At 33.3% G+C, this 16571-nt stretch overlaps 1 protein-coding gene across 1 annotated transcript; it reads right to left on the reverse strand.

Moving 5' to 3' along the window:
* Positions 1 to 7303: 7303 nt before the first annotated feature.
* Positions 7304 to 8530, reverse strand: LOC127277833 (uncharacterized). Its single transcript, XM_051299225.1, has one exon. The coding sequence runs from the start codon at positions 8528 to 8530 to the stop codon at positions 7304 to 7306; it is 1227 nt and encodes a 408-aa protein (XP_051155182.1).
* Positions 8531 to 16571: the final 8041 nt, after the last annotated feature.

Below are 16571 nucleotides of genomic sequence, written 5' to 3' on the forward strand. Positions count from 1 at the left end.
TTTCCTGGTGAAGAATTAACAGATTCTGAACTAGAGGAACTGCAGGATCAGAATGTTAATGGTTATTCTGATAGAGTTATAAAGGTTAAAAATGCCCTTTGCGTTTCACATCTGAGCCCTGAAGAAAGAAAAGTTGTTTACGGTTGGGCAGAAGACTATGCTGCCATTTTCTACTTGAATGGAGAACCTTTGTCATGTACCCATTTAATTCAGCATAGAATTCCAACAAGAGATGACAAAGTCATCACTAGAAAACAATACAGGTGTCTTCATAAAGCTCGAGAACAAATGGATCTGCAGCTCCTAAAACAATTGAGCTGTGGAATCATTGGTCCTTCGACTTCACCATACAATTCCCCAGTTCTTATCGTTCCCAAAAAACTCGATGCTTCGGGTCAAAAGAAATGGAGAGTTGTTGTAGACTATAGGAAACTAAACGAGCGAGTTATAGGTGACTCTTTCCCGTTACCCCATATAAATAGCCTGCTCGAAAAATTGGGCACTGCGCGGTATTTTACAGTTTTTGATCTAGCCATGGGTTTCCATCAAGTAGAAACACACCCTGACGATAGGATTAAAACAGCTTTTTCTACCGGCAACGCTCATTACGAATATAAACGTATGCCCATGGGAATAAAAAATGCCCCTCCTACATTCCAACGATTATTAAATAAAGTTTTAAACAGTATGCTTGATACGAAAGCTCTCGTATATTTAGATGATATCATTATTCATTCCGACACTTTAGAAGAACATGATAGAAGAGCTAGACGGCTTTTTAATCGCCTCCGTGAAGCAAACTTAAAATTACAACCTGACAAATGCGAATTTCTAAAAACGGAAGTAGCATATCTCGGTCATATAATCGGTCCAGAAGGGGTAAAACCTAATCCTAATAAAATAAATGCGATAAGAAATTTTCCCCATCCTACCACTATCAAGGAACTTCGAGGATTCCTTGGATTAACCGGTTATTATAGGCGATTTATACAAGATTATGCAAAAATATCAAATCCATTAACAGACCTCTTAAAGAAAGAAACTGTTTGGAAATGGACTGATGATCAGGAAAAAGCTTTTCGTCAACTCAGGAAGCATCTTTGTAAAGAACCTATTCTACAATATCCTGATTTTACGAAAACTTTTAAATTAACTACCGACGCATCTGAGCGTGCAATAGGTGCTATTTTAACCCAAGAATGCGATGGAATCGATTTACCCGTGCCTTATTTTTCAAAGGTTATAAATAAAAATGAACAAAAATATCCGAAAGCGGAAAAAGAATGCCTTGCGATCCTATATGCCGTAGAAAATTTTCGACCTTATCTATATGGTCGAGAATTTATTCTAGCTTGCGATTTCGAACCGATACAATGGATGAGTTATATTGAAAATCCAGGTTCGAGATTACACAGGTGGAGGCTACGTCTTCAAGATTACGTGTATAAATTCGAATACAAGCCAGGTAAAATTAACAGAATTGTAGAAGCATTATCAAACAGTCCCATAGAATTCCAATGAACGTGTTAATAGATAAGAAACAAACCGTGCAATATCGAGCCTTACCCATAACGCGAAGCGAGTCTAGCAAGAAGGATAATAAGGAAAAGTGCGCGAAAAAGGATTCTTCAAATAGTGAAAAGCCCTCTACTTCTGCAAGGTATAAGGAAAAGCCAAAAACAAATATTTTGAATCCTAACTATAAAAGAACCTTAAGTGATCCATCACAAGTTGCAAGAATGCGAAGACCCTTCCCTAAAAGTCTCATAAAATCAACGATTCCTAAACAACCCCTCTCCACAGGTAAAAATCCGCTGGGTCGACCTACAGGTAGTACCAGAAGAGACGAACGAAAGGATCAAACATTTACCTTACCTCGAGGTACTAAAAATCTCGTCGATCCGAACGAGAGTTGTATTGCAAAAAGGCTAACTAGAGGAAGGGAAATTCCAAATCCAGAAACCCCTGTTTCTAGTGAAAAACCATCATCTTCTAGCGAAACAACAACAGATGAGGAATTAAATGAAGATTCTGATCCCCCAGTTTTCAGAAAAAGTCATAGCGGTTTCCCTAGTGTAGAAATAACCCCAAAACAGAAACAGGCGAGTCCAAAAATAGTAGGTTCCGAGGATCAAATTCAAACCACTATTCCTCTGTTCTCCCCAGCGAAAAACACTTATACAGACGTTTATGTAGATGGCGCCTGTAATTTCAACGGAATTGGAGAACCAAGAGCTGGAATAGGTATTTGGTTTGGTCATGATCATCCCTTAAATGTTTCTCAGCGATCCAAGGGTCGACAAACAAACAATGCAGCTGAAATAGAAGCAGCAACTGTAGCCGCCTTAAAAGCTCAAGAAGCAGGAATCCAAAATCTAAGGATTAACACCGACTCAAAATTCTTAATTCAAAGTGTTACGGATTGGATCCCAAAATGGAAAATAAATCAATGGAAAACTAAGGAAAATAAACCTGTTAAAAATCGCATTGCCTTTGAAAAATTAACAAAGGCTTTAGAACCCTTAAACGTTGTCTGGGAACATATACCGAGTCATCAAGGCCTAACTGGTAATGAAATGGCCGATCAATTAGCAAAAGAAGGTGTCAATCAAGAACAAATCATGGACGATTTTGAAATCGAAGAAGAAAAAGAGGAAGAAATTTGTGATCTTGAAAATTTGATTATTAATATTGCTCCCCAACCGATTGGAAGCACAGAAGAAGAATCAGACGTCAAAGTGTGGAAAGTAAAAAGTGGGTTAGAAAAATCATTTCAGCAATTTGACAAGTCAATGCAAAATAGAGGATTCGATCAAACTAACCTAACATTAGCATGGGACCACGAAGGAATGGATAAAGAATTTACTCGTCCAGAAGTAACGCATGTATCGGAAGGTGAAAATGACGAAGAACTCCTTGATACTTTAGAAGACCTGGATCCATGCCAAAATAGTGATGTCGAAGATGATGCATTCACAGAAAGGATAAGAAAATTTTTGGACAAATACAACAAGCGCCAAATTTCGAAAGTTGAAATAGAAAACTCGCCGCGACCTTCGCCTACATTACCCCCTAAACATGAAAACAAATGATTCAAAAATGGGAAAAAATCTAGTGTTGTGCCACGCCGACTACAGGAAAAAACTAATGATAATGTGTCGGGAACAAAGTGTACACCCATAGAAAAATCTTTCAAAGGTATAGGTATTCCGTATTATGATTCCCCATCTTTTTCTGATACTTCTGACGACAATGACTTTAAAATGACGAAAGACGTGTTGACTAACAATAACGTAATTCAAAAATGGTCAGAACCATTAACATATGAAAGAGACAATTATGCTCATTTCATGTCAGAAGATTGTGAACCAGTTGATGCTATTTCAAACTTTTAGTGGCATCCGAGAAAACCGATCTTCAAGAACTGCAGGAAAAACGACCAAAAATAGGTCAGATACTTATTACCCCTAGTGGACGATATTGTAACTATTCAATAATTGTTAAACAAAGACATTATGACGAAATTGACTGGCGAAATGTAATTGTAGGTTTGAAAAATCTTAAATTAGCTTTGAGCCGAGATACTCGATCTACATGTCGTATGGCAAATACAGGTGATTTGTTAGGTTCCCTTCCCCAAGGTAAAATGACAGAATTATTAACAAAAATATTCCGCGGTGGCGATATCACTATGATATTGTGCCACGGAAAAATTGAAGTTCCACCCCCAGAATTGAGGCCAAAAATTATTTCGGAATATCACGAAAGTCTACTAGCAGGTCAAAAGGGGATAACAAAGACATATAGACAAATTAGGGAACGCTACCTTTGGCCTCGAATGCGAGATGAAATAACAGAATTTATACGAGGATGTCAGAGTTGCCTTCAAAATAAATTAGTTAGAGCTCGTACTCGTGAACCAATGATAATAACCGATACTCCTGCAGGCCCTTTTGACAAAGTATCCCTAGATACCGTAGGAAAATTACCTACTACCCCAAATGGGAATCGGTATATTCTCACTATGCAAGATAATTTCAGTAAATATTGCATAGCAGTCCCTATTTCCGATATAAAAACAACCACAATTGCTCATGCAGTAGCTACTCATTTATTCTCTCAGTTTGGAGCACCTAGATGTGTTCTTACTGATCGAGGAGGAAGTTTTATAAGTTCACTCATGAGAAAATTGGAAAGAATTTTTGTAGTTAAACAAATTACCACTTCTGGCTACAGACCTCAAACCAATGGAGCATTAGAAAGAAGCCATATTGAGCTGACAGATTTTATTAAACATTATGCTGAGGATTTTGACGATTGGGATCGTCTTTTACCTTTTGCGATGTTTAATTATAATACATCAGTTCACGAGGCAACTAATTTCACTCCTTACAAGTTGGGTTTCGGAAAACTAGCTAGAATTTCAAGTTCATTTCCCCAAGGACCAGAGCTTGAGACTTATGGATCTTATTTAAAAGAACTTATAACTAGAATGAACGAAGTTCAGGGAATAGCTGCCAAAAATCTTGTCCAAGCGAAACTAAAGTCTAAAGAATATCATGATAGGACTGTCCGCCCTCTAAAAGCGAAAATTGGCGACAAGGTGTTCGCGTATAAAGAAATCCGAGCGAATAAATTCGATAAGAGAGCCGAAGGTCCTTATACCGTAGTAGGATTTACTCAAAATAATAATGTAATCCTAGAAGATGAAAATAACGAAAGATTTTCAAAACATAAAGATAAATTAATGATGGCATATTGTTAATTAAAATCTTTCTCTTTTACCAGGTTGTAAAGAGATTGAAACAAACTGTGTAAGGAGTAATAAAAAAAATCAATATGTACTTAAGCGTTGAAAATGCCACCTGCCAATTTTGAGGATGAAATAGTGTTAAATGGAGAAGAATATATAACGCTGATGTCCCCAGATTTAATTGCAGACGGAATAGACGTATTACTATTTCTAAAAACAAAACACAATTTTATTTCTGTAAATCTTCTAAACGTAGCATATGAAAATATTAGTCATTCTATAGAGAAAATAGGAAACGAATTTCTTTTAGTAGTTGGAAGTGTAGAATTAGAAGTTAACGGTGAAGAAATTTTCTTTCTAGTTATAGACCCTAATACGGAATCATCTTATCAATTTAATTCTGCGATAATTGGAACTAAAACTGCTATGACATTAGGATTAGTGTCAAGCCTAACTGTAGAATATTATCTTCAACATCCCGTTTAATTATTAGGTATATATATATATATAAATAAATTTTTTCTTTAATGGTGAAAATATATGTTGACTGATAGGAGTTACGTGCGCATCATAGGGAGGGGATCGAATCTGCGCGCGCATGATAGTGGTAGGGTATGTGTGGGCGTACTAAGTTGCGCGCGCATGACAGTGGTGGGGTTCAAGATAAAAGTGGGGGTTAGTGCCGATATAAGGCGACTCCCGGGGCTCCGAGGGTCATTCTCTCTTTCAGGACTTCCAAGTAGCAGTAAGTATAAGCTTTTCTGTTATAACATTTTTTATTTTCAGTGTTTCTTTCCAGATTTTATTTTCAGCTTTTTTTTTTAGTCTCTCTTTCAGCTTTTATTTTCAGATTTTATTTTCAGCCTTTTTTTTAGTCTCTCTTTCAGCTTTTATTTTCAGTGTTTCTTTTCAGATTTTATTTTCAAGTTTCATTTTCAGTCTCTATTTCAGCTTTTATTTTTCAGTATTTCTTTCTTTCTTTCAGATTTTATTTTCAGATTTTATTTTTAGCTTTTTTTTTCGTATAGGACTATTTTTTTCTAGCTTTTATTTTTTTTATTATTTTAAAAGTCGAAGGAGTATAATGGGTATTGCGTTGGACTAAAAATCCGAAGATTTCGGTTCAAACCCGAGTTTCGACAATTTTTTTTTGTATTTCACGATCATTTTAAATTACAGAGCATAATATTTTATTCCTTTTTTTTGCTGTTTTAGGTTTTGCCAGCTAGAAAAAAAAATAAAATGGATTTAGAAAAAGTTAATGCTGTTGGACGCATGGAAGCTACCCTGCCAACAAGGCCACTTTCCGAATTGGTTCCCAAGGGTCGATACATGGTTAATAAATTAACCAAAGTACAAACCAGATTCGGAGGAAGAATCATGACAGAAATAGATAATGAATTTATCACTTTTCTGCCTGCAAGATTTGTAAAACTCTTCGAGGATGAGCCAAATACCCTCGAGATGATGCAAGAAGCTGCCAGTTCAAACAAGTTGTACATGAAGTACTTGGGGGGACCATACAACGCCATAGAGTTCAAATTTAAATAAATTAAAGTGATTTTTTGGGGTATCCGTTTTTTAACAACACTGATGTTAATAAAAAAAAATGTAAATATTTTTTAGTAATGACATCAATAAAAAAAAATTTATTTATAAACTGGTTATTAAAATTCTTTTTTCCCTGAATTAACAGAAATATTTATTTTCAGAAATTAGCATTAATATTTATTTTCAGGAATTACTTTTTTTAACTTTTATTTTCAGAAATCTATTTTATTTTCAGGTACTACAAAGTGTTTAAATTAAAGCGTATTTTAGGGATAGGTTTTCGAAATTAATAAAGAAAGTTAATATTTTAATTTAAATTGTTTATTTTAAAACAACTTTTCAAATTTTTACAAAAAAGATTCACAATTCTCGTAGAAAGCTTTTAGTGTAGAATCAACTTCATCAATTCCTTTAGCCACAACACTTATATATTGGTTTGGAGGGTCCAAAAACCAATCACGAAGAATTCTTACATTTCTTACAGCACAATTTTCAGTATGAAGACTATGATGAGTACAAGTAGTTGACAATTCAGATTTGATTTTTTTCAACGATGGACACTCAAAATCTTCTAAATTTTGTACATTTAATAGATATTTCTCTAGCCACGTTTTCTTTTCCAAACCTTTGACATAGATAACACTAGCACCTCGTAGTACATCTTGTAGAATTGGACGAAGTTCATCGTAAGAGACGTCTCCAGCTGACCAATGAATTCCATGGTAATTATGTGTAAGCCAAAGATTTTCACTTTTATAGCGTCCTGGCAATGAATTCCAATTACACGGAGGTTCAAATAGGTAGACGATTGGTTGAGCATCAGCCTGAAGTGGAAGTATTGCCAATTCTTTAAAGACAAAGTCATTGTAGGGTCTTTTAAAACCTTGAACGTCTACGATGAACTCCATCCTGAAACAGAAACTGAATTTCTGGCCGAAAGTACTGCATTTATAGACCAATAATACCCCCACCAACACTTTTTAGATTACCCCCTCTCCTCTATAGTAACTTTTTAACGACGCCGCTGATTGGTTTATATTGTACAACGCGATCATGGATGATTAGGCAATATGCAGTAGTCTCAGCCGGCATGTTATATCCTGATTCAAATTCTAATCGCACATCTACTGATGCCTGTTTCAAAAACTCATTTTGTTTTGAACAATCGATAACAATTAAAGGAAATAATTGTTTAAAAATATTCTTTGTTAATATAGGTTTTGAATCTTTTCCATAGTAAGAAGTTTGAAAATTAGCATACATTTCATAAAGTAAAGCATACTGATTTTGATCAAAGTTTAGATTCAAATTACCGTAAGGATAATACTGAGAGTTTAAAAAGAGTTTTACGTTTGTAATATTACAATGATCAAAATGACAAGCATATTTTTTTCGTTTATCTTTTCTCGCTGTTTGAAATCCAACAATTACATATCGTGGTTTTTCCAATTGGGTGGAAGTTTTGATTTGCCATAGGACTTTTGAACTTATAGGAACTAAAGGATATTCATACATTTCCCATGATCGAAAACTTATTGAAATTAAGGGGTCTTTTTCGATGAATTTCAATAATTTTATTTTATTATTATCAGCAGGTAAAACATAAGGAATCATCCATTCTAGTTTATTGATGAAAATTTTAAATTCTTCATCAGCTCCTTGTCCTGTTTGAATTATAGCATTAGTGTCATTACGCGCTCTTGTTAAAATAAGTTCATGTTTGGCGTTCATAAGAATTTTCTTATAATCCTCGGCAAAGCCAAAAATCATGCTAAGAGGAATTCTAACATCAAAATATCCATTTTCTAAAGTTATTCTTGCATCAGCTTCAATTTTTGAAAACCCTGCATTTTCTATAAGATTCAGCTGCGGTGGAGTTAGAGATACTAAACTTTTCATAATAGTTGTATGTCCAACGTATTTGCATCGATCAATCTCGATGCCATTTAATTCATAGCGAACTTCATCAAATAAAAAACATATTGCATTGCTAGTCAAGTGTACGTTTTCCGTAACAGCAATGTCATCATTTTTAGTCAATTTTCCAAATATGTGCAATGAACTTTTACTCGGTAAAATACATAAATCTTGATGTTGAACTGCAATCCGAATTTCATCAATATTGTTAAAAGATGATGAAGCATATGGTTGATGAGCATGAATTTCATAATGAGCTATGGACTCATCAAAATTCACTGCTGCTGGAATGTTGAGAATTTCGTCCATTTTTATTGCAACAACACCCAAAAAATATATAGATTATTTGTCTTGGCGTTTTCCTTGTGGTATGACTTTTAGGCCTACCTTTATCAAGAATAGGCGATTCTGAGGTGTTAACTCCTTGTGAGACAAGTTTAGACTGATTTTTCTTTGGCATGTTGGCTGACTTTTATAGCTTCCACCACCAACTTTTTGATTATAAACGATTCCCATTATATTGATTTTATATGCAATCGAATTGTTATAGTTTCTCCTCGAAAATTAATCAAATCACCATCCTGATCAACAATGCGGAGTTGAATATTATGTATTGTTTTGACCACAATCGGAAGGTAAATGACGTGTGCCGGCACTTCCACAATCTTATATCCTGGTGGAACGCTTGGAAAGAACTCATGGATGGTGTGAACTTTTTGATTATTTATATAAGCTCCAGATGTAATGTTACACTCAATTCTAACTGAATTTACCTTGAGAATAGCTACAGGTAAATCAGATGTATGTGTTTCATTAGGTGATAATTTTCGGGGTGTAAATCCTAATAATTTACCAATTGAATCTTCATGTTTAAAATTAATGGGTAAATTTGATTCAACTATACTACGTAATGTATTGTTATTAGGCTTTATACTAATAACAGTTCCGAGTTTCACAGAATCTTTTATGCATGTTTCAATATCTTTAATTTCATAACTCCCAGTTGGTATATCAATTACATGATTACCAATATAAAATTTATTGTTACCTTTATCAATATTGGGAATAGAATTAAAAGTCAGTAATTCAACAAGACCAAGAACATAATGTTTATTTGGATTAAGTTCTATTGGTGGGAAATATTCAGCTTCAAGAACTGAATAATTTCCCGTCAACGTTAATGTAAACGAATCACTCATGATGAGGTCAGTTTATATACTAAAATAATACAAAAGTTACATGTTCTTATATAGACTAAAGCTGCTCTTAATATTAAGTTGTTTACATAAAAATTTTAAACACAAATGTCCACATACAAATGTATCATAATTTTGATATCTCTTATGATTATATTTTATTAAGCTACCATCACCCAAGTACGTGATTAGATCTGTTGGTGGAGGAAGGTTCCCAAAACTATCAAAATACATTGTTTTATTATTACATTTTTTATATGCTACCCAGTGAGTCCCAGGGCCTTCTTTATTATCTAAATTAATTATTCCTGACTCATGTTGATAAGGCCCTCTAAATGGTAGTTCATTTCGCATGAAAACTCCACGAAAATGTGGTATTTTTACAGTTTTGGCATACTTTATCAGATCAAAATCAGTTAGTGGACGGCGAGGTAGCTTCAATGCAAGTTTTTTTTCTTCTTTGATGTTCGTTTCTTTTTCTTCACCACTCCTTTCCCTTGAATAAAGGGTGTAATATGCAGACCAAGTCCTTGTCGATATGGTTTCAAATGTAATCCTTTTCCAAGTGATATTTCCTCCATTGCTTTATTGTGACGGTGAGCTTCAGCCAATTGTTCCTTAGCTGTTTTAGATTTATTTACAGCTTTTATTATTCCCGAAGCTCCACCAGCAAGAGCTCCCAATGCACTTAGTCCAGCAAAAATTGGAACTAGTGGTAAAATACCACCAACTTTAGTAGGTACGGGAAGAATGCGTGGTGATAGGATTTTTGATCTTCCTCCAGCATTCTTTATTGCTTTTCTTGCACCTATCAAAGCAGCTCTAATGGATTCTCCAGCAGTATGACTAGGCATCATATTTTTTCTGGCAGCATTAACAACTCTTCTTAGTGCAACTTTCTTTTTCTTACACATGGTTTTTCTTTTCTTCTTAATTGAAGTCTTCTTCTTCCTCTTCATTCCCATACCTAATTTTGATTTAGCTTTCATTGTTCCAGATATTGCTAAAGCTGCTGCCTTTTCACTTATAGTAGAATCTCTAGCCGTAACACGTTCCCACGCCTTTTCAGCTAATACTTTATCTGCTTTGTTCCTTTCTTTAATATTTTCTCGATTTTGTGAATAAGCAATGTCATGTGATTTGCATGCAGCGTCTAATGGATTAATTCCTTGATCACCTCGAGATAATCGCTTTGCCAACTTTGTACCAGGTCCACAAAATTGGTAACCAGGTAAATGTAACTCAAATGGTAAATTATTGATAATACGGTTGACTAAGCCCTTACCTCGACGGTGACCTTTTTTTTCTACGTTCTGATGCAAAATCATATCACGATGGTTGATGTGAGACTGACTAACAGACTATAAATGTCTGGTATTTATAGTTTTTAGGGCAGTTACTATCAAGATGCAGTTTACTAAACAACCTGTGACACTCCCAGTCACAAGTATTGACGTTGAAACTAATGAAAAAAAGAATAAACGTCATGGCACTTTATTTTCAGACAGTATTCGAGCTGTATTTTGTGGTCCCTCGAATTGTGGTAAAACAAACGCACTTCTCTCTTTAATCATACATCCGAATGGTTTAAGTTTTGAAAATATTTACCTATACTCTAAATCTCTTCAACAACCAAAGTATAAATTTTTAGAAAATGTAATCAATAACGTTAATGGAATTGAATACTTTCCATTTAGTGAACATGAAGAAGTAGTATCACCAAAAGATGCTAAACCAAATTCAATTTTTATTTTTGATGATATTGCTTGTGAAAAGCAAGACAATGTTAGAGCTTTCTTTTGCATGGGTAGGCATGTAAACGTCGACAGTTTCTACTTGTGTCAAACGTATGCCCGTATTCCAAAACATCTAGTGCGAGATAATGTAAACTTACTGGTGCTTTTTAGACAAGATGAAAAAAATTTAAAACATGTCTATGAAGATCATGTGAACACAGACATGTCCTATACTCAATTTCGAGATTTATGTTCAGAATGTTGGAAATCTAGTAAATATGGATTTGTTGTTATTGATAAAGATAGTAATTTTAATGAGGGGAGATATAGAAAAGGATTTGATTGCTTCATTACACTATAAATACGAATTCTCTATTTATTATTAAATTAGTATTGTTTGTGTTCGCAAGATGAAAACATGTGTCGAAAAGAGCAAGAAACACTCCGTCAAATAGCAAAAGCAAGTGATGCTATTAGACGAAAACATCGTTTACTGAAAATGGGTAAAGAAGCTGCAGAGACAATGTTAAAGGAAACTCTGCAACCAATAGTTACACCTCTTCAAAAATTGGTAAATGTAACTGATACACCTTTCAAAAATATAAAAATTGAAAAAAAAAGATAGAGGATAATGATTTCTCTTTTTCAACTGCAATTGATGATGATGATGAACAGGAGTTTGATACAACTCTACTAGATGAAACTTTACTTGATAAGAGCAATAACGTTGAAAAAGAAGATGAAGAAGAAAGTTACGAAAAGCTTACAAATAAATTTATTTTATTGTTAAATAAGAATCGAAAACTATTTCTAGATATGGTTTATGGAATACGTAAACTTCCTGACGGTTCTTTCATAATTGGTGATACACCGATTGAATTTGAAGGCTCAAATATTAAGCTTGTTGGAAAGAAGAATTATTTGAAAACTGCTGGATTACTTGAACTTTTATTTAAAAAGAAACCTAATGAAGCTACAATAAGTTCAGGTGATTTGGAAAATTATAAAGAAATTCTCAATGCTACAAATGCATATCGAAAAAATTACATGCCAACTGCACCTGTAAACATAACTAGAAATTCTAAATACACTAATATTATTTCAAAGCTTATCAAAAGTACACCAAAAAGAGGTGGTGGTGTTTTAAAGAAGAAGAAGAAAAAAAAACATAAAAATATATTACCTCAATTTATGTTTGCAAAGAAACAATTTAATCCAGACTACATCTATTGGGATGATCCAAACGAACTTGTCGACCGTTTACGACTACTCATAGCATCACAGCAAGCTGGTAATCCAAGTCATAATAATGAGATTATGTCAATCATAGAAGAACTTCGTGAAGCGAGAATAATATATTAAGAGAGAGCAGAAAGAAGAAGTGCTTAGTATTACAATGAGTATTGATGTGTTTGGACATTCGTTAACACGACTTGTTGCCTCTACAAGTCGTGGACGTCCTGGGCCTTCTGGAGTTGGATTTAAGGTTACTGCAAGTGGAGACTACGATATTGTTAATAAAAGACTTTGTAACGTTCAAGACGCTGAAGATTTGCATGATGCAGTAAATTTGCGACTTGTACAACAAATTGTTAAAAACGAGATAAAAACTATATTTCAAATTACATCTTCTTTAAGATCAGCCATTGATGATTTGAATATTTTAATACAAGTTGTTGAAGATAGAGTTAACGAAAAACTTAAACGATTTGAATCCAAACAGAATATTATAATTAAGGAAACTACATTTACTCAAAATGATGATGAATGATAAAAAGTTAACAGTTGTAACTGAACTGCATAAACAAGCGAGAAGGAATTATCCTCGTCGTAAAGTTCTAATGCGTGGTATAGATGAAACCTGGCAAGCAGATTTGGTAGAAATGATTCCTTACTCCTATTCCAATAAAGGATTCAAGTACATGCTAACAATTATAGACATATTTTCAAAATATGCCTGGGCTATGCCTGTTAAAAGTAAAAGTGGAAAAGATATTTCTTTAGCCATGAAATTAATTTTAAAAGGAGGACGTATTCCAAAAAATTTGCATACTGATAGAGGTAAAGAATTTTACAACTCTGAATTTCAGAGTTTAATGCAAGAATTCAATATTAATCTCTATTCAACTTATAGTAATTTGAAAGCATCTATTGTTGAAAGATTTAACCGCACTCTTAAGAATATGATGTGGCCTCAATTCAATTTGCAAGGTAATTATAAATGGATAAATCTTTTACCAACTCTTATATCACAGTACAATAATAAAAAACATCGTACTATTGGTATGAAACCTAAAGATGTCACCGTAGAAGATACAAGAAAGCTTCTTAGACGAATCCGTAAACTGAGAAGAATTCCTTTACGAAGACCAAAATTCAAAGTTGGAGATAGAGTTCGAGTCAGCAAAAATAAAAGTATTTTTGAAAAAGGATATACTCCGAACTGGTCAACGGAAATATTCACTGTGAATCAAGTTAAACGTACAAAACCAGTAACATACAAACTTACGGATTACCAAAATCAATCTATCGAAGGTGGTTTCTATGAGGAAGAACTTTTAAAAGTCAAATATTCAGATGTTTACCTTGTAGAAAAAGTTCTCAAGACTCGTGGTAATAAAGTCTATGTGAAATGGCTTGGATTCGATAACTCTCACAATACTTGGATAAAAAAATCTGACATGTAATTTAAAGTTAATCTAAAGTTAAAATAAGTTAAAGTAACGTTAAAGAAAGTTAAAAAAGATTTTAAAAAGTTAAAAAAAGTTAAAATAATGTTAAAAAAAAGTTAAAATAAGTTAAAAAAAGTTAAAATAATGTTAAAAAAAGTTAAAATAAGTTAAAAAAAAGTTAAAATAATGTTTAAAAAAAGTTAAAATAAGTTAAAAAAAGTTAAAATAATGTTTAAAAAAAGTTAAAATAAGTTAAAAAAAGTTAAAATAATGTTAAAAAAAGTTAAAATAAGTTAAAAAAAGTTAAAACAATGTTAAAAAAAGTTAAAATAAGTTAAAATAAGTTAAAATAAGTTAAAATAATGTTAAAAAATTAAAATTAGTAATGTAATTAGGTTAAGGTGTTTTGAATAAAAAAAAAGCATAAAATATAATGTACATCTTTTATTAAAAAGAACCCTTTCTTTTTCTGACAAATTTTTTTTTTTATATTTACATTGGCATATCATCATTATCAATTTTTACAACTTTATAATGTCCCCATGCAAGGGTGTCTGTACTGTTGGTCAATAGATACCTCTTATCGTCATAAGGACTCAATGCAATTTTTGTTTGTTTTAATGTTTGAACATTGTGCAGTTTTGATCTAATAGAATACTGGATTCTAGATTGAATTTCAATATTTTGCAGGCAATATACATAGTCATCAAAAACAATATTTTTCTTAACAACTCCAGCTTTTACACCTTTGGCCTTCTTTATGAAATCTTTCTCTTCAACCCGGACGCTGTACATTTTGCTCCGCAAAACAACAAATTCAGTGACAATTTTGCCACAGCACTCATCTTTCATAAGTCCTAAAATTTTTTTGTTGGCTTGCGGAATACCGTAAACGTTATTAATCGGATAATCTGAAGTATCAAACATGTGAATATCTGCTTTCATATCTTCATAAATGTTTGAGCATTTAATTTCATAAATAAGGCTGTCGGTGTCGGTGTACAATAATTTCAATTTTTTTCCGTCATACTTTTTTAACATATAATTATAATGAAAATCGTAGATTAATGTTTTGGAAACATCCAAGACTGCTAAGCCGACATAGAGAGGCTTGTTCATTAAAACCTCCATTTTTCTAAGTTATACAGCAACTAAATTATCATTAAAAATTGATCTGCTGTAAAAGTTAGGCTTTGCGATGAAAGCTTCAGCTCCATATCTACCCTCCCACTTTGTATCGAGTTTAATATCAACGTGTTTTCGCACGTTCTCCATTGTTTTACCGAATACTGCGTTGTTCATCAACTTAAATAAATTTTTTTCGAATTCATTGTTTGCATTTGTCCTCTGCATGGTATTAAAATCAATATAACTTTTTAACCACATTGATTGTTTGAATTTTAAAACGCGATGAATTTTAACTAATACTAGACCGCTGGCAATAGCTTGTTTTAAAGCACGGTAATGGAGAACGTGCTTTCGTTTAGGTAGGAGGGTAGTTAGAAGTTTTTGTTCTTTTGATCCTGGTGGCTTCGAGCGTTCAGGGCAAAACGGAAAATCACTATGTTTTTCATGAAGTTCATCGGGATAATCTAAGTCAACTTCCAAAATGTATCCAATTGGTGCATCATCAAGAACGTTAAAATCAAAATTATTATCGACATTTTCTACCCACTCGAAACCACCATATGGAAGTGACTGAATCATAGCCCAACCATACAAGTTGTTTGCGTCAAAGTATACGATATAAGATGTTTCCTCATTCTCATTGTAATGTTCCATGTAAGGATTATTCGCTTTAGCGTAACGATTACAACACTGACTCACCCCACCCCTTATTCCACGTTCAATGAACATTACCATATCAATGTCTGTGAGGAGTTCTAATTTTATATTCGTATACCTTAACATAGCATCCCATGTGAGTCCAGGCGTTGTATAATAATGCGCTGGATCAAGACCGTATGCTAATAAACACTGATTTCGGAAATTTTCGAAAATATCCGCGAGTAACAATATATCAGTTTGCATGTATAAATAAACATAATCACCGAGATTTTTACAATCAAACTCACTCCACACTTTTTGCGCATGTACATAATCTTCATCGGAAATATTTGAATCGTTTAAAGTGCTATAAAAATTTTCTTTACGTGGTAATTGAGTCTCATCGAGTTTTCCCCTCGAGTCAATGTACTCGTAAGGAAAAACTCCTTTTCGCGTTAACAATTGAATTTTGTCGTCGCTGTAATTAGAAAAAACAGAATTAACAATTTTATATTCGTTGAGATAAGATGCTAATTTGTCCAATGATGATGCCATAAATTTAAATGAATCTATGAATCGAAACTTGACAAAACTATTTTTAATATTTTTAGTAAAGCTGATATACTTTTCTTTGTTTATTGGAAGTAAGTCAACTTTACCTTCAAACTCGGTAGCTATAGCTTTGAAAATAAAATGCGCGTCGTAACCACTAAGGTTATGAAAAACAACAGGTATGACCTGAGATTCATGATAATTAATGTTACAATCGCGATGAGCTGCTCCACGATACTTCCCTGTTAGATGACAATGGTCTCTTACTTTTACATCCCCATGCGCGATTTTCTTTTTACAAATATGACATGTTTTGTCATTTTTAAAATTTACCAACTGCTGTGCACTTAGTACTTCCATGGGCACTGGATTTTTAAATAGTACTAAACCGCATCAGAGTTACAAATAAATTTTGAAACTTATTCTA

This window comes from Leptopilina boulardi, unplaced genomic scaffold, assembly GCF_019393585.1.
Source record: "Leptopilina boulardi isolate dan_hultmark-lab unplaced genomic scaffold, ZJU_Lbou_2.1 LbouV2_182, whole genome shotgun sequence".
Taxonomy (NCBI): Eukaryota; Metazoa; Arthropoda; class Insecta; order Hymenoptera; family Figitidae; genus Leptopilina; species Leptopilina boulardi.

Excerpts from the sequence above, each read along its gene's own strand:
- LOC127277833 (XM_051299225.1), bottom strand. The coding sequence starts at position 8,530 with ATGGACGAAATTCTCAACATTCCAGCAGCAGTGAATTTTGATGAGTCC.